This window comes from Amblyomma mixtum, chromosome 10, assembly GCF_055824585.1.
Source record: "Amblyomma mixtum isolate Tamu chromosome 10, ASM5582458v1, whole genome shotgun sequence".
Classification (NCBI taxonomy): Eukaryota; Metazoa; Arthropoda; class Arachnida; order Ixodida; family Ixodidae; genus Amblyomma; species Amblyomma mixtum.
In genome coordinates, this window is record NC_143021.1 from 117,529,275 (window position 1) to 117,549,646 (window position 20,372).

The window sequence follows — 20,372 nt, forward strand, 5'->3', positions numbered from 1 at the left end:
TTTAAGAGCCGCGTGCACACCACACCAGTCGTCAGCAACAAGTTGCCGTCCACAGCAACCACTGCACACAGCACGTTCTCCGATCCCTGCTTCCACTATACGCCTGCAGACTGCAGGCGTTTTTGTCGAAGTTAACCAAAGCCTTAGATTCCATTGACCACAAGCATCGCCCTCAGCTTGACTGAATCATACCTAAGTCATAGAAGGCAGTTTGTGCATGTGAATGGCATATCTTCTAACGTCCTTCCTTGTGCTGTAGGAGTCCCCCAAGGAAGAATTTTGGGTCCCCTATTGTTTAACGTTTTCGTCAACGACCTCACTAACGCACACTGACCACAACACCACATTCATTACGTGGGCTGATGATATACTACACCTCTCTTCTCCTCTAACTCTCCAGTTGACCTAACTCTAAATTCTAACCACGTGCTTTCTAAGTTACATCTGTGGCCTATTGAAAACGGCGTGTTAATAAACACCGTTAAAACCTTACTCTTTCAACTGAAAAACATGAACACCGCGTTACCTGGTGATATACGACTAAATACTTTTAAAATCGGAGTTGTACGAACATTCAAATGTTTTGGCGTGCACATTGATCACGATATGTCCTGGCACTCCCATATAAATTTTCTTCCCCGTAAACTGTCTCAGGTGCTGGGTCTAGTCCGTTCTGTCAGATGCCTTCCTTTTTCCTTAAAACTGTTAATATATATATAATGCACTTTTTCTAAGTCATCTATAATTACTGCTGTCCTGTATGGGGGGTCAACAAGTTGCACAAACATTCACAGACTGCTTGTCATCCAGAAAAAAATTTATCCGCGTTACATGCAGCAAGCCTCATGGCTTTCATTCTGCTCCCCTTTTCCCTGACCTCGGCACCCTAAAACTTCCCGCCTTATTGAATCACCGCCTGGTTTTGTCCTACCGTAAAGACACAAAGAAAAGAATCGGTAATCTTTGCTCTCTCGCTAATCTCACAAAACGCGTAGCCCCCTACACTACTCGAGCTCCGGAGACTTGGTGCGTTCCTCATCAATGAACTAATTATGGTCAACAAATGTTAAGCTACATGTTGCCAAAGTTACTAAATGACCTTACTCAATGTAACATCGACGTGCTCGTTTGTTCTGTAAGAAACCTGTTTGAAATATTTTTGTGCGCATGACTGTGTGCTGTAGTAAGCTGTGTACGGCGTTTTTTTTTCGTTTTTTTTTACTGTTTGAATTGTATATTTTTGTTGTGCTTTGTATTGTATCTTCAGTCTATTTCATAATCCTTCCCTTCGGCGTGCTGCAGCCATCGTAACGGTACTCGGAGCTAGTCAAGCTGCCCCTGAGCAGCTTTTCCCCCTTGTATCCCCCACAACCATTGTATCTCCTTGTTTGTAGAAAATAAACTCAAACTCTTAACACCCAGCCGCTCAGCACCCCGGGTGTAGCAGTCTTAAGGCTACGGTGGTGTGGACCCAGCATAGTTCGCGAATCGTCATGAGCGGGAGAACATTATACTGCGTTAATAAGACAAAGACAGCACATGCGCGCATGACCACTTCTTCTCGTGGTGTCTTTGCCTTCTTGAAAAGCGCAGGAAGGTTCATCTAGAGCACGTTCCTGCGCAGGTCCTCGCCGTGGCGGGTATTGTTGCCTCCAGGGCACACAATTCCGCCACGGCGAGGACCCCATACATATAGAAATAATTGAAAGAGGAGTTAGGTGCTCTTTTCGGAAGCCGCGCCGCCCGCACGGCATTGGGACCCACCGCTCAAGCCCCGCGCGAACAGGGTTCCAGCGAATGGCTATATGTGCTGGAGGTCGCGTCCTCCGTCCGCCCTCGGCTGAAAGACCCCCACCTTCGTCGTCGGGAGAATCCCTTCGCGACAATAAGAGTTTTTCACCCACTCACAGCGAGTAATGCACCGTCACGCAGAGCTGCCCGGCCCGCGCTCCGACAGCGATGCCGACGGGGCGGAAGCCGAGCTCTTCGTTCGCTCGCATTCCGGAGCAGCCGATATGGGCTGAGTCAGGCGCAGCGGGGTAACTAACGGCCATGACGTGTACTACACTCAGCGAAGGGAGTGACGCGTTCTGCCCCCACCGCACAAGGGCAGGGCGGATCGAGCAAGGCATCAGCGATTCGACGCCTCGGGCCATCGTATCGCGGTGCCAGGGACTCATTACGCACCCCGACGTGCCCCGCAGACCGCTCCGGCTGAGAGGAGGCACTTCGGTGCACTTTACGATTGAGCTAATCGGTAATATACCCTCACAAAATAGTCTATAGGCAGTCTATAGACTTCTTATTGACTCTACTGACTTCCTATGATATTTAGTATTGGCTATTCATAGTCTATAGAATGTCTATAGACAAAAGTCCACTAAAAATGTATGGCCACAAATCTATAGATTGTCTGTAGACCGTCTATGGCATTTGTATTGCCTACAGACTTTTGTCTATAGACAGTGTATAGACTTTATAGACAGAAGTCTATAGCCACTCTATAGACTGTCTAAAACGTTTTTGGTAAGCGATGTGCTAGTTAGTCCCCATTCGTGGTGGCCGGTAAAAGCGCCTTCTCTCCAGAGATACGAAGATAGCAACAACACGAGCGCTGATTATCACCTGCAGGATTTCAACCCTTTCAGGCGCCGTCTATCTGTTCCGACTCAAAATAAATACTCTCCAGGCTTAATTGCACATCCAGGCCCCCGAAGAAAGCCAATCTGTTAGTTTTCTTACGGAACACTACGACGGTTGTTCGTTTATGCGGATGTTGAAAAGTTCGTACCAACTGCAAAAAAAAAAAAGAAAAAAGCGGTCTAGTCTAACCCATGCTACACATATATAATATATATGATCCCACTACAGGAACCCACGCCTGCTGTTGAATGTTTTGACCTTATGCAACACCCATCGAAATTCGACCGCCGCGGCCGGGGTCGAACCCGCGTCTTTCGGGTAGCGCCATAACCACTGAGTCATCGCGGCGCCGACTGGTAATTCCTTGATGCGCGTGGAGATTACCCAACCAGCGCTTTCGACATCGAACCCGCGACCTTGCAGCACGATACGAGGGAACATTTCTGAAACACAGAGGAATACCGAAGACAGTTAGTCTGAAATACAACGAAGACGCGGGAGAACAACGGAGGGCGACCTGTCGTACGCTAATAGCGCCATTAAATTTGTTTTGAAACGCGCAGGTTCGGTAACTAGTTCAGGAACGAATTCAAGCAAAGCAGCTGTCATATATAACGAGGAACAGCACGTTTTTTGAATATACGTGGTCAATGCGAGGTGAAACGATGCACGGACAGTGCCTTACAAGTACGCCATTTAAACGGTTCCGCGTGACCATTCCAGTGACTCCGATTGTTTTCTGACCGGCTCGTATGGAAATGATACGGAGCACACGGGGTCTGTACGAGGGTTGCAGAACACAACAGAAACTTGGGAATATGTGCGAGCAATACGTGTCCCGAACCATATATATGCGTTTTGTCCTGCTGTGATCCTTAGGTAAAAAAAAAAAAAAACAACTTACACGTGCACTTTACTTGGCTGTGTTTATCGCGACGGCATATCCCGTTTTTTTTTTCTCTTTTCCTCGCCGTTCCTTCTCTCTCGCTCTCTCGGTGTGTCCTTCGCAGAATAATCCTGCTCTGCTCCCTTCCGTAACGCCTTCAGGGTTCGAGGGAAAAATAAATGGTTGGTTGGACTATTGGGGCTTAACGTCCCAAAGCGACTCAGGCTATGAGGGACGCCGTAGTGAAGGGCTCCGGAAAATTTCCACCACCTGGGGTTGACATCGCACAGTACACGGGCCTCCAGAATTTCGCCTCCATCGAAATTCGGCCGCCGCGGCCGGGATCGAACCCGCGTCTTTCGGGTCGACAGCCGAGCATCATAACCACTGAGCAACCGCGGCGGGCCGAAAAATAAATGAAATGAAACGAATGACTGCATGTACACTCGCCGTCAAAAGTAAATGGAAGGTGACTGTCAAAAAAAATGTAATTTTTTAAAATCTATAGCATAATGGTCCATGCTTGTTGGTGCACAGTGCAATTCGCACAATCACAATTAGTCTGCACATCTGTATTCAAGGATGCATGAATTTAGGGAGAAATGATTAATTTTTTTTCGTGAATACTGCCTTCTATTTACTTTTGACGGCACCATCCCGTCCACTGCCGGCGGTGGTCGGCGACTCCTCGGGGCATGCCGCAGGAACATTTTCTTTTACAAGGTTCCCCGAGTGGCTCGGACTGACTGAGCGCAGTTGCGAGCGAGGCTATACAGCCCCGCCACACGGGGATGTGGCAGAGGTGTGGGATCCCAACGTCGCAGCTTTATACGGCACTATAAATACCGCGCCACAAACGACCGCGCGGCGTATACTCTCCGGACTGCGCGACACGCGAGAGACCGTGAAAAAGAAAAAAAGAAAAAACAGCCGGAGCTTGGGGAATGAGGATTAGGGAACAAAAAACACTACGGCCGAGTATTACCCACCGTGCTATGGACTAAGTCGTGAGAGACAGAGGAACCCATCTCAGATGGGTGGGCACGTTCAAATTTATTTCTTCACCGCGTCTATTTTGTTTCTGTTCCCCACGGACTGTAGAACACGAAGAGCGAGTTTTTACAGCGTTTTATTGTTTATCCTTCGGCGAAAATATAGCCGACACGGCGAAGGTTTTGCCGCTTTGCATCCCCCCCCTTTTTTTTTTTTATCGTTCGCATGAGCTCACCGAGAATGCGGTGGTTCGGAGCCGAAGTAGACGGGTAAATGAGTCGGGGTGTCGCACCAAAACAAGCAGCCATGATCACGCACAGCCAGCAGAACACACGCACACTTGTGGGAAGTGCTGCGAGTAACGACGCCAGCAAGTGCGCTGCATGGCAGAAGACGAGAAACCGGCTGATGGAGTCCGTTTACGACATTCGCAGTGAGCCTTCTACGCCTGCGGTGTAGCAAGGAAACGTTTCAGTCACTGTGCGAGTTAAATAAAGAGAGATTATACGTTTACGCCATGCCACGCAAGTAGCGAAACAGCGAGAGAAAGCGCAAGCGGTGTTTGTTTTGTTATTTCTGCGAAAGCACCACTACTGGAGCCCAGCTCGGCTCGCCGCGTATGCTCGTGGCGGTGCGGCTACCAAACGGCCTTGAGTCGCCGTTGCCTAGCAACCGCTTCACCTGTGCTCCACAGACGGAGCCTAGCAACCCAAGTTACTACGGGTTACTACCCGAGCTTACACGAGTTACTCGGGTAAGCTCGTTTAGTAACTCGGGTAAGTTCGGACGAGCCTCGTGCCATCTGCGCGAGAGGTTGCTCGGGAAGAGCAACATGAGTCGCAAAATCCCAACGGGTGGCTGGGATAGAAACCGCCACCTGCCGGTGCAGCGGCGCATCGCTTAACCGCTGCGCCACGGCGCTGGTAGTGGTATACGAGGACTCGGCGCCACATATGAATCATAAGTAGGAGTTACCAATTCAGCGTAGATGCGCATTAACCCACTAAAGATATCATGCCACACCCCTAATGCGGAGTTTAAGTGCCCCCTCCAATTGAAGAATGAACACCTGCTTTCGCAGGTATACTCGGTTTAACGACGCTAAACCCATATCAATTTTTTGTTTTTAATCTCTACGCATACATGCCTTCCTTCATTACCCTTTGCGCAGAAGCGGGACACATGTGTCCCACAGGCTTCAAGTGCCGGTAAACGGAAGCGATACAGCTGCGTGTGGAATATTGCCGAACTATCAAACAATTTGCTCAAAACATAGTGTCTGGCTAGTTGGTTCTGCATACTGGAAAACTGCAGCGCAGCAGTAACGAGGACGAGACGAGAAGGACGCAAACACAAGCGCTTGTGTTTGCGTCCTTCTCGTCTCGTCCTTGTTACTGCTGCGCTGCAATTTTCCAGTATCAAACAATTAAGCCATTCAGTGTGTTTCTATATTTCGCTAATAGGCCTTCCCACTGTCCAGTGTGTTTTTACAAGCGCGGGTGTACAGTTGGACGAGACCCTTGTTGACGGGGGAAAAAAATGAAAATTTGTTCACCTTTCAAGCCTTTTCATTAGTGAACGGCCTCATAATTCTTTCTTGAACCAATTTTGAATTCTAACGCACGTTGTCTAATATACGTCCAAAAGAGTGAGGTAAGGATACGTGCCACATTTAAGGTCTTTTTACGGCCATTGGTACAACTGTGTGCACCTTTTTCCCACAAAACCAGTAGTCGAAACGCTTGAAAGAGAGTAACTTTAAGTACAATTTTGCCTTTTGTTTTCATATGAGACATGCACACAGCTCCCGCCTTATAAAGCGAAGTACTTCCGTCACGGCCCAGTAATTCCCCTGTCTCACGGCCGACTCGGAGCTCCCTTGAACTTCCTTGACCTAAAGGAGCGCAAGGGAGTTTCGCCTAAAAAGAGTTGTCGCCGTGTCACACGGCCTGCACCGAGCTTCTCAGAGGGTCCGCCAGGGGCTCATTAGGCGCTGTTCATTCAGTACGAAGACCTAAAAGAAAAACGTCCGAAGCTGAACTGAATTTTTCTTATACTTCTTTTTTCCCAAAAAATGCAATTGTCACCTAAAAAAATGGGCAGTGGTTTAGCTCTGGTTAAACCTGGAGGATTGCGAAAGCAACGACGAGAGAGAGTGAGGCGATAGAGAGCGCGCGGCAGCGGCGGCGGCCCCGGCAGGCTAGCCATGCGCCGCTACTGCGCATGCGCAACTGGCGAGCGCGGCGGCGCTATGGTGGCTAGCGGCGCCACCTTCACCCGCGCAGCGACGGCGGCGGCGCGCCAGCTGTCCGCCGTGTGACGTCAGTGCTCCTCGCGCATGCGCAGTATGACCTTTCCTCGGCTCCGCGAAATGGCTCGGCGACTCGCGTAGTGTTGCTTTCGCAACAAAAAAACGAGCTTGCTGAACACAACGAACATGTTGACTCGTACAGCGCTTCACTCCGCTCTGGCGGACACCATGCGCGGCATTGAGCAAAGCCTGGGCAATGGATTGCGACTGTGCGAATCTTCCGCTTTGACGCTTCGATGTCGGAGGTTGCGCGAATGCGTCGCCCACCATATATATACTATAGCGCTACATGGCACGGAGGAATGCTGCACGTTGGAGATGCGCGCTCGGGTGTGACAGACCAAAACAATCAAGGCAAGCCAAGTGCCTAGTACTAGAGTGCAGTGCTGTCGCCAGAAAACCGAGCTGGAATACGTATTGCATGCGACAAAAATTAATTACTATAGCAAAGATGAAATTATTGAAGAAAAACGTTACTGCATGTTGGAAACGAGCGTACTGGGGGAGATGGACAATCTCCTTTCGCTAGGAACTTCTTTAAACTTCCTTCCGTTGGGGACTGCCGTCACGGTGCGCATCTCCCTCGAGAGTATACCTCGGTCGAAGGGAGTTGAAATGATTTCAGCCGTGCCCGTGCGACACGGGTGTATAGCTTACGACTTCTTGCACTCGAAACACGAATACGCCTGCATGAGAGTAAGAAGGGAGGAAGCTACAGCCAGTTATATTAATAAGGGAGTAATGACTCACTGGCATCCACCCGAGCGCAGCCATACGGCTACAACGGAAAGCTATACAGCACTCTCAGAAGCTTCGCAGTTGATGAAAAATTCGTCCTGGTCCGGGGTTCGAACCCGGGACCACCGCTTCACCGGAGCAGTCGCTCCACCAATTGAGCTAACCAGGACGGCAAGCTTACGGTATTCGCTCTCGCCCTACCATAAGCTTACCGTCACGGTTAGCTCAGTTGGTAGAGCGACTGCTCCGGTGAAGCGGTGGTCCCGGGTTCGAACCCCGGACCAGGACGAATTTTTCATCAACTAGGAAATTTCTGAGAAAGCTGTATAGCTTTCCTTTGTAGCCGCATGGCTGCGCTCGGGCGGATGTCAGTGAGTAATCACTCCCTTACTCCACCTCGGGGGATTCCCCTAAACATTTGACCAGCCAGTTATGTCGCGTCTAATGGCGCAAGAGCAACTACGGCTTATGACGCCCCGAGTATAGGGTTAGAGTGTCGTGTTCAATTTCAAGCTTTTGATACTCTGTTTTAACAGAGGGGGGCTGTCCTCTAGCGCACTTCCTTTTAAAAGGGGGTGTGCGCTAGAGGACAACATTACACCCTTTTTACTCCTTTCGTGTTTAGACTGTGTCGCCCTACAAAGACGCGCACAGAGCGTCCGGTAGGCGTTCGGAAGGCGTTTTACGACCGCGCGTCCCACCCGAGGACAACGAAGTTAGCAGGGCGCACGCAGTGCATGCCTCGCGTAGAGTTCCTGTAGCATATACAGTAACTCTAGCCTCGCGCTGGGCCACCTGATCGCGGGTAAGGGATCGGCACCGGAAGGTGCACGTGTTGAGGATTTGCGGGGTCGCAGCGGAGCACCAGAGCAAGATGACCAGCGTGGCAGGCTTCTAGTTCCGAACTGGCCGTGCCGGGCGTGCGCTCCGAGCACGCGCTGTCCATCTTTATTTTCCTCTAGCGCGGGAACGCCGATCTCAGCGCCTGCGCTTTATAGCGTCGCCGGGCGCTATACACGTCTATAAGACGAGGACATACTGAATTTCGGAACATAACGCGTGATTCTTGATCGCAACGAAACGGACGTATTCCATAAGCGCCGTAGGCAAAATTTTCTGCCAAGGGATGATGTGAGTGCTCGACTGCGCTCGTTTCAGTTCCCGCCACGCGGGCCGAAGCAGCGGCGCTGGAAATCGCCGCGTCCGCGCTGGGTACGGACTCATTTCTCCTCTCACAACAATCGACCGTGCATGTCACAAAAACGCACCCTACGGCCCGACACCGGAGAAGTACCAGCGGAGACGTGTGCCTGTTGCGTACGCAGAACGGAATTTACATCCTATGAGGGTATCTTTTCTATGCTCCTAAATCTGAATCCAAAATCATCGTACGGCCCTGATGGTATTCCAAACGCCTTATCTGCGCCGTTGCGCTGAATCGCTTGCCCGGTTCCTTGTTGTCATTTTTCGTTTGTCTTTTTCTAGTGCCGATGTCCCATCTGACTGGAGGCTCGCACGTGTCGTGCCTGTATTTAAGAAAGGTGACCGCTCTCAGTTAACCAACTACCGACCGATATCTCTCATCAGCACTTCATGCAAACTCATGGAACCTATCATTTCCAACTACATCACTGACTACCTCGATAGTATACTCTCTCCTTTCCAGCACGGTTTCCGCAAAGGTCTGTCAACAACCACACAACTAGTTTCCACAAATCATCCGTTTTCCTCCCTTCTCGATAGTTCCGGTCAGATTGACGTTAATAAAACTTCGGCTAGGGCCTAGTTGGTACATGATGCTGTGAAGGTTATATTCCTGGACTTCAGCAAGGCAATCGATAAGGTTACTCACTCCGGTCTGCTATTCAAACTTGACGAGCTGGGTTTACCACGAACTGTATAGTTGACTGGGTATCGTCATATCTTGGTTAGCGCCAGGAATTTGTTGATTTCGAAGGGCACCATTCCGACGTCCTCTCTGTCAATTCTGGTGTCCCGCAGGGCAGCGTCCTAGGCCCTCTTCTTTTCTTAATTTATGTAAACGACTTAACCTCCGTCATACATGAAAGCGTGAGTATTCCATTATTTGCGGATGACTGCTTGTTCTTCAAGGCTGTTAAAAACAGCAATGATCGGGCTGTGCTTAATGAAAGTCTTAATGCTGTTTCCAGTTGGTGTGATCGCTGGGATATGAAACTGAATCCTGATAAAACTATTTTCATGCGTATCACAAACAAAAAGTCTCCTCTTGCTCACCAGTACACTATCAAGCAGATCCCCATAACTCAAACTGAGTGTTTTAAATATTTGGGCGCAACGATTACAGAACAGTTAAGCTGGTCCGCTCATGTTGACAATATCTGCGCCTCGGCGCGCCGCAAACTCGGCCAGTTAAGACACAGACTCAAATACTGCCCCTCCAATGTAAAGCTTCTGGCCTACAACACACTGATCAAATCTAGGTTACAGTACGCATGCGAGGTTTGGGACCCTTTCACTAAAAAAGACATTAGCAAACTTGAACGCATTCAAAGATCGGCAGTTTGCTTCATATATAACCATGTCATGTCATGCCATATATAACCATGTCATGGGGAGTCATGTCGACGGTACCGTCGACATGAATCCCCATCTGAATTAACAAGAATGAACAACAACAAACCCTCAGAGTACTGGAGAAAGCTAGCAGGAATCAAATTCCTCTTTAAACTGTACCATTCTCAGTTGCGTCTTGACCTCTTATGAAATCTTCAACCACTAGAGTGACAAGGTACTGCCATCCGCATAAATTATCTCCTTTGTTTGCCCGCACCAGTAACTTTAAATATTCTTTCTTTCCTCGAACTAATAGCAGAATGGAATAACCTACCCCCTCATGTGATTGTATCCGAGAATGTGCTTTCCGCCATTGAACAAAGTACTTGACCGTTAACTGTTGTCTGTTGCGACTTGTTTTATTTTCATGCTCCGAATTTACTACATCGCTTCTACTGAATTCTGCTGTTGGCGTCGTCTTCTGCTGGTCGTCGGAGTTCTCTGTGTGTTTACCCACTCCTGCTTGGGCCTTAACGGCCTGCAGTGTTGTATGAATAAATAAATAAAAACTAGCATACCTCTACGTTAAGTTAAATCTCTCTAAAGGGCAAGGTGTGCGCACGCGAGACTGGAGCAGGTTACACGAGGAGACGAAAACCAAGGCCGGCAGCTGATAGCAGATGGATGCACGACGAATGCCTCCGCTATCGGCACAATTAGCGTCACCGCCCTATCGGACTCTGAAATGAGAGCCAAACAATGCCCGCGACGTCACCCGCGGCAACTGCCACACGGGAGGATGGCACGGTTCTGCAGAGGTCTGCAAGAGCAAAGGTCGCCGAATCGACTCCCGGCCGCAGGGACCGTATACATATGCATATTTCGATGCAGGCGGAATGCAAAAAGGCGCTCGTGTCCTCTGCGGTGTAGGCGCACTTTAAAAGAGCCCAAGGTGGTCGGCATTCATCGGGGGCCCGCCAATACGGCGGCCCTCACAGCCCACGAGCAACTTGGGGGCGTTGGACCGTACAGGCGCGGCCATAAGTAAACGGAGCACGCTATTGCGTTCGAAGTGCAATCACGCTCTCTCCATCGGCAATGAAGAAGCGTTGTTTGTCTACAAGAAAGCCCACCAACCTCTTCTACCAGCATGCTCGTACCACTGCTCGATATTTCAATTAGGTGACGCGTGAATAATATTCGAAGGCAGTTGCGTGCTCTGTTTACTTTTGTCCGCGCCTGTACGTGCTTTCTGCAGAGTCGCGACGGCAAAGCCATCCGATGAAAAGTAGACGATGGAAATGCCGGATCCAGTCTACCTTCCCAAGGCCCACAAGGGCGCACATGAGCAAAGGGGGTGTCAAACTATTCGGTGCAGTTTGGCTGGCTGAAAACGTCTAGAGAGTGGAAGGCTCCGGAATAATTTCGACCGCCTGCAGGGGATCTCTAACGTGCACTGACATCGCACAGCACATGGGCGCTTTTCGCGTTGCGCCTCCATCGAAACGCAAAAGGCGCCCGTGTACTGTGCGACGTCAGTGCACGTCAAAGATCTCCTACAGGTGGTCGAAATTATTCCAGAGACCTCCACAACGGCACCTCTTTCTCTCTTTCTTCTTTCATTCCCACCTTCCTTCCTTCCCTTACAGCGCGGTTCAGGTGTCCGCCGACATATGTGAGACAGATACTGCGCCATTTCCTTTCGTAAAAGAAATAATAAAGACAGCCACTTTTCTCATTTAGAGAGAAGAGTGGCTTTTCATTTAGAGAGAAAAGAGACACTTTTCTCATTTATAAAGACGACTCTGCCTCTTTCATAAATTACATTACAGTTTTCCTGATCTTCGTAACACATTATTACTAGCTCCCATCAGGACATCGCGCCGTCTGTTTAACCTCCTCAGCATTCAACGTATACATGGATCGACCTTAGTATTTAATAAACCTTTTCTTCCAATCGCAATAAAATCTGCAGCCTGCTACCCGACTACATTGTTAACGAGCGCGACGCAACTAAATTTCGACAGGCATTAATTAATCACTGTACTGAATAAAGGATACCGCCCATTTGTCTCAAACTTCACCCAGTTGCACTTATCCTTTTTCTTGTTGTTGTTACCGCCTAATTCAGCCTTTCGCCATTCATTATTGATCGATGTTGTATTGTGATGTATCGTTTTTCATTTTATTGTATTGCATTATGTTTTGTTGTGTTAACGTGTTATTCCCAGTTGTATTTGCTTTGCCCCTCCCCCTTATGTAATGCCTCGACAGAGGCCTTTAAGGGTAAAATAAATTACGATGATGATGATGAGCATCCAACTGTCTTCCCTGCCTGCGCTACAGCCCAGCGCGGTCGAGCCGCGGCGGCCTCGCAGTCGCAGTCGCGGTGCGAGTCGTGCTTTGCGCCGTATGCACATAACACATATTTTTCGCCACAGAGCCAGACAAAGAAAGTGATCTAACAAGTGACCGGCTTGGCTAAAGTGACAATACAACCAGGCGTGGTTAAACGGCTTCTTTAAATTTTAACTCCACAGACGTCTGCCCACTGGGCCGCGCCACACGCCTCATTGATAGGTGTGCGTATAGTATACCATATTCTCGAAACCGAATCAAATAAGAGCTGTGGTGTATTCTATTCATTTTTTTTTGGGGGGGGGGGGGGGGGAGGTGCTCGTGTCTCCTCGTCGCCTGTGTGCCCCGTTGCCGTGCACAGCCTTTTTCAAAAGTAACCAGGCTCCATGGTTTTCTTCTCATTGGTATAGAATAATCTTTACGGCTTTCTCTAAGGTCGAAAAGTTATCTGAAGGTGAGGACAGGTGTTCTCCTTACCATACAGAGATGTAGAGCTTGAGGGCTAGCATAATAGTTTAAATATACGACTGAGAAGCAAAACCATGCAGCCTGATTACTTTTGACAAAGACTGTACGTGTTTTCGACGAACGTGTAAGCGGAGAGGGAGCAGCGCCGTCTGAGCCGGCATCGAGTTTCACCCGCAGCGCCAACGGGGCGAGTTTGGCCCGGTCTGGTCAGCGGGAAATGGCCAGCACGGGCTCAGGAAGAAAGACAGGTGTCTCGGGGGCGCTAACTGCCCTTCGTGCATCTGTACCGGAAGGTGAAATACACAGTTTCCTCTCCTTGCTCGTCAAAGAACACGTCTTCGTGTCATCATCTGCCTGACCCCGCCCACTGCAGGGCAAGGGACTCTCCAATAAGCCCTGTCCTTCGCCAGTTGCGGCCACCGTATTCCCACAAATTTCCTAATCTCATCCGCCCACCTAACTTTCTGCCGCCCCCTGCTACGCTTGCCTTCTCTTGGAATCCACTCCGCTACCCTTAGGGACCATCGGTTATCTTGCCTTCGCAATGCATGCCCTGCCCAAGCCGCCCCTTCTTCCTCTTCATTTCGACTAGGGTGTCACTAACCCGCGTTTGTTCCCTCACCCACTCTGCCCGCTTTCGATCTCTTAACGTTACACCTATCATTTTTCTTTCCATAGCTCCCTGCGTTGTCCTCAACTTAAGCTCGCTCCCTTCTCAATATTCATCGTCGCACGATTCCAACTATATCTTGCAGCACGAGTCGACTGCGAAGAGAATATTTTCGAGGTTAATCAATGAATATTCGTGCGAAACAACATAGGTGCTGCTAGCAGCGGTGCCCCTCCAGATACGCAACACTGATCTCCACTGCAGGGCACACACAGCAGGAAGTCTATTCGTGACCGTTATGCGATGCGCATGGGAAAATAAATTACCTTTCGCTACTGATGACGACAACGTACAAGCCGCGCCAAATCTCAGCTGATGAGAGCGACGATATGATTGCCTCCGATATGATGGCAGAATTCGTTAATCCCCGTCGCGTCGGCCAATCTTAAGGATGTATGAACGCCATCACGGACCGCGCTGCGGCGCTAAACCCTCCTTGCCTCGCAGACATCGGGAGCATACTGTGCGAGTGGACCTTGTTCCAGGCACCAAATGTTTTGTTGCGAAAGCAACATTATCCGAGTCGCCGAGACATTTCGCGGAGCTGATCAAAGGCCATACTGCGCCGCGCGCTCTCCATCGCCCCTCTCTCTCCTCGTTGCTTTCGCAATCCTCCAGGCTTAACCTGGGTTAAAGCACTATTTTTTAGCCCCGTTGCCGGCGCGCGAACGGAGGGCCAGAACAGAGGCGAACCTAAACGAACTATGGCGGACATATTGGCGGACCTTTCAGTTCCCCCCCTGGTGTTGCCCTGCCGCCGGAGCAGCGCATGCGTCAACGGCGTCTCTAGAATGTGCCACGCCGGCCACTGCGCATGCGTGGGCTGCGCAGCTCTCATCGCAGCAGAGTCGGACTGATAACAGGCGCGGCGCGTCGCATCGCTTCAGGTCACAATGATCAAAACAACCATTCAGTGCCACCCGAAACAAAACACCCTAAAACGGTTACGAAGAACCCCACTGGTATATTTCATTCCATCTGCAACACACACTAGCGCGCGATCGCGGCGATGCAACACTATTTCCTCATCTAAATTAATCCTGATGTGTGCCTCATGCGCAAAATACGCATGAAATTTCCGCCAGTTCCTATTTTTGCATTCATTTGTCCGATGTCCTATGCTTATGGGAGTTTAACGTCAAAGTGGTTTCGTGCAGTGACAGGACGCTCCGCGTGTTCTTTTGACGATGAGCAGCTGGACGCCCCCCCTCCAGCTGTTTTGTGCTTTGTGTCGTGCGTGCGCGCGTTTGACCTGTATATATTTACATATTTATCATGTATATATGTAGATAAATTTATTGTCAGTGTACTGCTCCTCCTGTCCTTTCTACTGTCCCCTCCCCTCTTTCTTTTCTCTTCTACACACTGCCTGCTATCCTTTATTTCCGCTGCCCCAGCTCAGGTGCTTCCAGCAGCGATGGCAGGTGCCGGGGCTAAGCAACAATATTTTTCCTTCCATTTACCACTTTAAAAAAAACCACTCACTTTAACGTCTCAAAATCGACTCAGGCTATGAGGGACGCCGTAGTGGAGGGCTCCGGAAATTTCGACCACCTGGGGTTCTTTAACGCGCACTGACATCGCACAGCACACGGGCCTCTATAGAATTTCGCCTCTACTGAAACGCGACCGCCGCGGTCGGGATCGAACGATCGAGCCTGCGTGTTTCGGGTCAGGAGCCGAACACCGGAGCGCCATTACCACTGAGCCAGCTGTGTGTTGTTGCGACTGAGAGAAGGATCAAAAGGAAAGTGCACGGGCCTGCCGACTGGCTCTAGCCGAGCCACCACCGCTGCCACGTGCAGACAGAGGAGAGTTCAAAGATGAGAGAGGAAAGAGTGAAAGAAGAGACGCGCGTTGCAACAGCCGCGTCCGCCGAAGCGAAGACGCTAACTGAAACAACAGATACCCCGAGATCTCCCCTCTGCCCTCCATCTGGGCCACAGCGGTGGCTCTTAATAAATGTTCACTTCTGGAAAAGTTTCAATGCGGAAGTGGCAGATGCTTCCTGAAAAACGGCAGCTAACTCATCTTTGTTGATGAAATAACTTCGGAGAAAGCAAAAATACTGCAGTAGACTATAGGTCACACGACTCTCATCCCCAAGCTCGTTTCATGCGCCTATAGGACGGTCCGTATTTTTTCTTAAAAATCATGTAGGCGCACTTAGCTGGGTCACCCGCGGTATATGTTACCTGCGTCCTCTATCCACATTCTGTGGAAAATTGGAGCATCGCCACACTCAAAGGGTGGTCGAGACAGTCAATAAAAAAGACCAGCTAAGCTATAGTCTTGTGGCTTAGCTTGGTTGAAACCCCGCGAGAGCACAGCAGGCGTCTGGTAGCCCTGTTGCGCATTTAAAAGAACACGGAAAAGGCGCACAGGTCCTCGGCGTAGCTCGCGTTTAAACACTGGGCCCAATTAGATTAGAACAGCGGCAAAACGGGTTCTAGTAAGGTAGTCAAGCAGAACTTTTTGCTGGGCTAGTTGGTTCACTGCGATATGAGTGAAAACAGCGCGAAAGAAGCCCAAAGGCGAAACGAAGAAGGGACAGCAAAGAGCGCTGAACTGGCAACTGAATTTTTATTGAGCGAAACTCGGACAATATATAGGAAGGCAGTGGCAAAGATAATCAGATGCAGTCAACGTCACATGGTGTAAAGAGCCATAAAAGCGAAAGAAACATAACAGGGTGAACAAGCAGCTAAAAGTCAACTGAATCAAATAAGGGATGATAACAAAAAGAGGTACACTTGATGACTACGAACAGTGAACGTAACAAGGTGTAAAGAGCCATAAGACACATGGTGTAAAGAGCCATTTATGGCTCTTTACACCATGTGACGTTGACTGCATCTGATTATCTTTGCCACTGCCTTCCTATATAATGTCCGAGTTTCGCTCAATAAAAATTCAGTTGCCAGTTCAGCGCTCTTTCCTGTCCCTTCTTCGTTTCGCCTTCGGGCTTCTTTCGCGCTGTTTTCACTCGTATCTAGTAAGGTAAGTCCACAACCAGTCCTTTTTGTTGCATTTTTATGATTAAGCAACGTGAACCGAAAACCGGACGAGGGCTGGCGCGTAGCGCCAGATTTACACTGAAGCGTTCAGGGGAGGCTCCGTACTCTCGCCGTAAGAATTCAGCAGCGCTGACGGCAGCACTCTGCACTCTTCCGTTACGTGCTGAACACCGCCATTCAGCAAACTGGCCGTTTATATTTGACTCTACGAGAACACGACAGAAAATCAACACAACCACGCCGCTAGCGTTCTTCTGAATCGAACGTCACGCATTCCCCACATCCATCTGAATACATCGTAAGGTAGTACGTACTCCTTCACACCGTTGGAAAAAAAAAGACCCTAAATAGCGAAAAGACGAAAGGGCACTATGCACCAAGACCAACTGAACTATGCACTCATGTCACGTTTCGAATTTCGCGACATGCGTGCAATTTCCTTCTTTCTTTTTGAAGTTCCTCGTTAAATGGAACGCGTTCCCGTAGAAAATGCTGCTTTTTTTCATTCGCTACGAGAACTCGGCAGCTGTCCTATCAGCATCGCCGTTATCTGCGCATCGTGGATTCTGGGCAGTCGGCGATACGACCGCCGTAAAATGAGGGAGGCGTAAGGTAATTAGGTCAGCGTTCGAGAGCCATCCGAAGCATGATGCACGAAACGAACAGCGCGCAATGCACTGTGGTGCCCTTCGCGACGGATTGACTGTAAAACATTTTATTCGCCGGAAAGAGCTTGGTAAGAGGTCGCGTTAAGTGGTTGAGAGTACGCAGCCCTCGACGACTTTGTCAGCCCACTCCAGCGCCAAAACCTGCGGTCTGGGGTCAGAGCTAGCCAGCACGTCCTCCCACCGCTCGAGAGAAGGAGCGGTAACTGATCGCGGTCAACCAGCTATCAAAATCTCCCACGGTCTCGAGTTGCTCCGACCCGGCAAGAAAACGAGATCGCGCAGACGGCGCGCGCGCGACTCGGTTTCGTCTGCTCGCGTCCCGAGCTTCTACATGTCGCACGCGCTGCGCCACGGCAGGTAACACTTCGTCTGCTCGCGTCCCGATCTTTTACATGTCGCACGCGCTGCGCCACGGCAGGTAACACTTCGTCTGCTCGCGTCCCGAGCTTCTACACGCCGCACGCGCCGCGCCACGACTTCGTCTGCTCGCGTTCCGAGCTTCTACACGTCGCACGCGCCGCGCCGCGACAGGTAACACTTAGTACGGGCGCTGTCGACAATGCACGCCATCAAAACACGAAGGGCGCCAGGAAACGAGGCATCCTTTCGCGTCACCGTGCCGAAAACAAGCGCGGCGGGAGAGCGAGCGCGCCCCCGCCAAAAGTCACGCAGGGGCGCGCTCGTAACGACTACGAGCTCTTTGACGCTCCAATGGTTTCATCCTTGGAGAATGCCCACGCGCAGCCGGAACAGGAGCGGCACCGCGACACTTCCAACATACTGCAGGGGAGAGCGACTGTCGTTCTGTTCTCCAAAGCCGCGCGGCGAACCGAACAGCGACCGCACGATGGTGCCAGAAGCGAGTACACAACCCCCCACCAATTACCCCGCGAATCACGGTCTGGCTGCGGTGACCTAGTTGAAAAACCGAGGAGAGATTGCCTCGTCTGATTGCTCCGTTGCTCATCGCAGTTTTCGAAATTATACACCCGGGGTCGGTACACAAAATATGCCGAACGGCATACATCTGGTTCGAGCGCAGCGAACGGACGTGCGGGGGTAATCATCGGGATCGCCGAGAGATGAGCCCGCCCGCATCCGCGGCTGGCCGTGAACTTCAGTGTTGCGATGCCGAGAGCCGCGCGCACTAGGCCAGCGGCATGCATGGACACGGCCTGGACGGCTTTGTAGTAGGCTGCGGTACATTCGGCCCCAATAAAACCGGTGGAAATTAAACCGCGTTGCCCCAAAACCGAAACAGTCGCTTCATCGCCATTGAAAGTGCTCCCGAAGAGCGCTCGATGCGGTCGGAGCCACTCTCCGCAGCGACGGCACGCATCGGGCTGCTGCGGAATTCGTGAGCTGCATTCCGGAGCTCCACCGCCGCGGTGGATTAGGTCCCAACGAGGCGTTTAATCCGAAGCCTGTGAGATGTCACGATCGGCTTAGTCCTAACGCCGAATTCGGGGCTTTTTAGCATGCGCGAACCCACCTGACAGCCGCCGACGGTTCCGCCCGTTGAGGCGAACCGGAGAGTCTTCCATGCTCGCCGTTTCAAACGGCGCATCCGAGCGGGGATGTTCTCATCGCTGGCAGAGTGAGATGACCGTCCGGCGACCGGAATATCCACTCACGGGACTCGGTGAAGTCGACGGTCACCGAAGGAACAACACAAACGAGCACGCACACACCACGGCTTCGGAGCAAATCCCACGGTTACTGCTTGGCTGGCGTTGCGTTCGCTACGGACAGCAGAGCGAAGGAACAGGCAGTGGGCACAGACGTTCCTGCCTGCCTGAGCTGCGCTTCCTCCAGTTCATTCAAGGCGTTCCCACGACGTGTCATTTAGCCTCGTTTGGCCGCAAGTTCACTTTTTCTCCGCAGCTAAAAACAACACAACCTCAGACCGTTGCTTAGTGGCGCTGCTAGTCACCTAACGCCGAAAATGGTGCTCTTGCAGCGCCACACTTTTGCGAGTTTCACATGTTATCTTTAACGTGCGGTGATGTGAGGAACTAGGTGCAAAAAGAAGACCTGTGGGCGGCTCGTAAGGCTTGTGGGTAGCGCTGAGCACTACAGAAGGGTGGCAAACAAACAAGTACAAGTGCGGCAAAGCTTCCGCTGATTCGTCGTCCCGCCTTTCCTGCTTAATCGTCGCTCTTCCGGTATGTGAAACTGTGCTGCGTCGCGTCGCACTAAAAACAACGCCCTTCCTACGCAATGAAACTTCCACGAATTGATCACGGCTGAACTATGAACAGATGTATGTGTATTCCTCGCTCGATTTGCCCAGCGACGCGCTTTCGGTAAACAGAACATGCATTGCAAATCTGTGCGTCGTCTGCTACTCGCCCGCGGGCTTGGTTCGGGTTTGCAGACGACCGCGATCTCCGCCTACTGCGCACCCACGGTATCCACGCAACATGTACCGCGAAGGTTAACTGGAGGAGTTCCAGAAACGCTGTCACGTTAGCACGGGAGCAAAACAGTGGTTTGTGGGTTAGTTGGCAATCGATCCTCGCTTCACAAGTAAAGCGCAGATGGCCCAAATACGGGGTCAAGATTAGCGCCAACGATCTTGAATTGTTTGAGATGCGAAAAATTTATTATTATTATTATTAATATTATTATTATTATTATTATTATTATTATTATTATTATTGTTGTTGTTGTTGTTGTTGTTGTTGTTGTTATAGTATATACTGTATTCTATTTGTGAAAATAAATTTATTATTATCGATAATAAAGAACGCATAAACTATGAAGAGAAAGAAACTTGAGCAAAGCTATGTTGCTATTCGCATGACAACCTCTCTGCGATATCGGAAACCCGTTACTCACAACTGTTCAGCAGCGACTCGGACGACGTCCACATTTTCAAGAGTTCGAGTTCGAGAAGCCACGGTGCGATGTTGTTAGAGCCAGCTGCAGAACCTGAACCTAGTGACAGATAATTAAAACTATGCTCAGCTTGGGTAGAAAAGAAAAAGCGCGGACACCACGCGCGTTTAGTTACCTTGAGAATTAGATACCGTCATCTCAGCGCCAAAGTTCCAAAATTCACTCACAAGTACAGAAGCGGCTA

The 20,372-nt window shown here is 50.3% G+C and overlaps 1 protein-coding gene across 1 annotated transcript in view; it reads right to left on the reverse strand.

Annotated features, from left to right (window-relative positions):
- LOC149326761 (rho GTPase-activating protein 1-like) overlaps nucleotides 1–19,087 on the reverse strand; it is a 121,597-nt gene extending 102,510 nt beyond the window's left edge. Inside the window, exon 1 of the mRNA XM_089562444.1 lies at nucleotides 18,780–19,087. Coding sequence (XP_089418570.1) covers nucleotides 18,780–18,831 — 52 coding nt within the window. The 5' untranslated portion in view covers nucleotides 18,832–19,087. The remainder of the gene's footprint in view (nucleotides 1–18,779) is intronic.
- Between the last annotated feature and the right edge of the window lie 1,285 nt (nucleotides 19,088–20,372).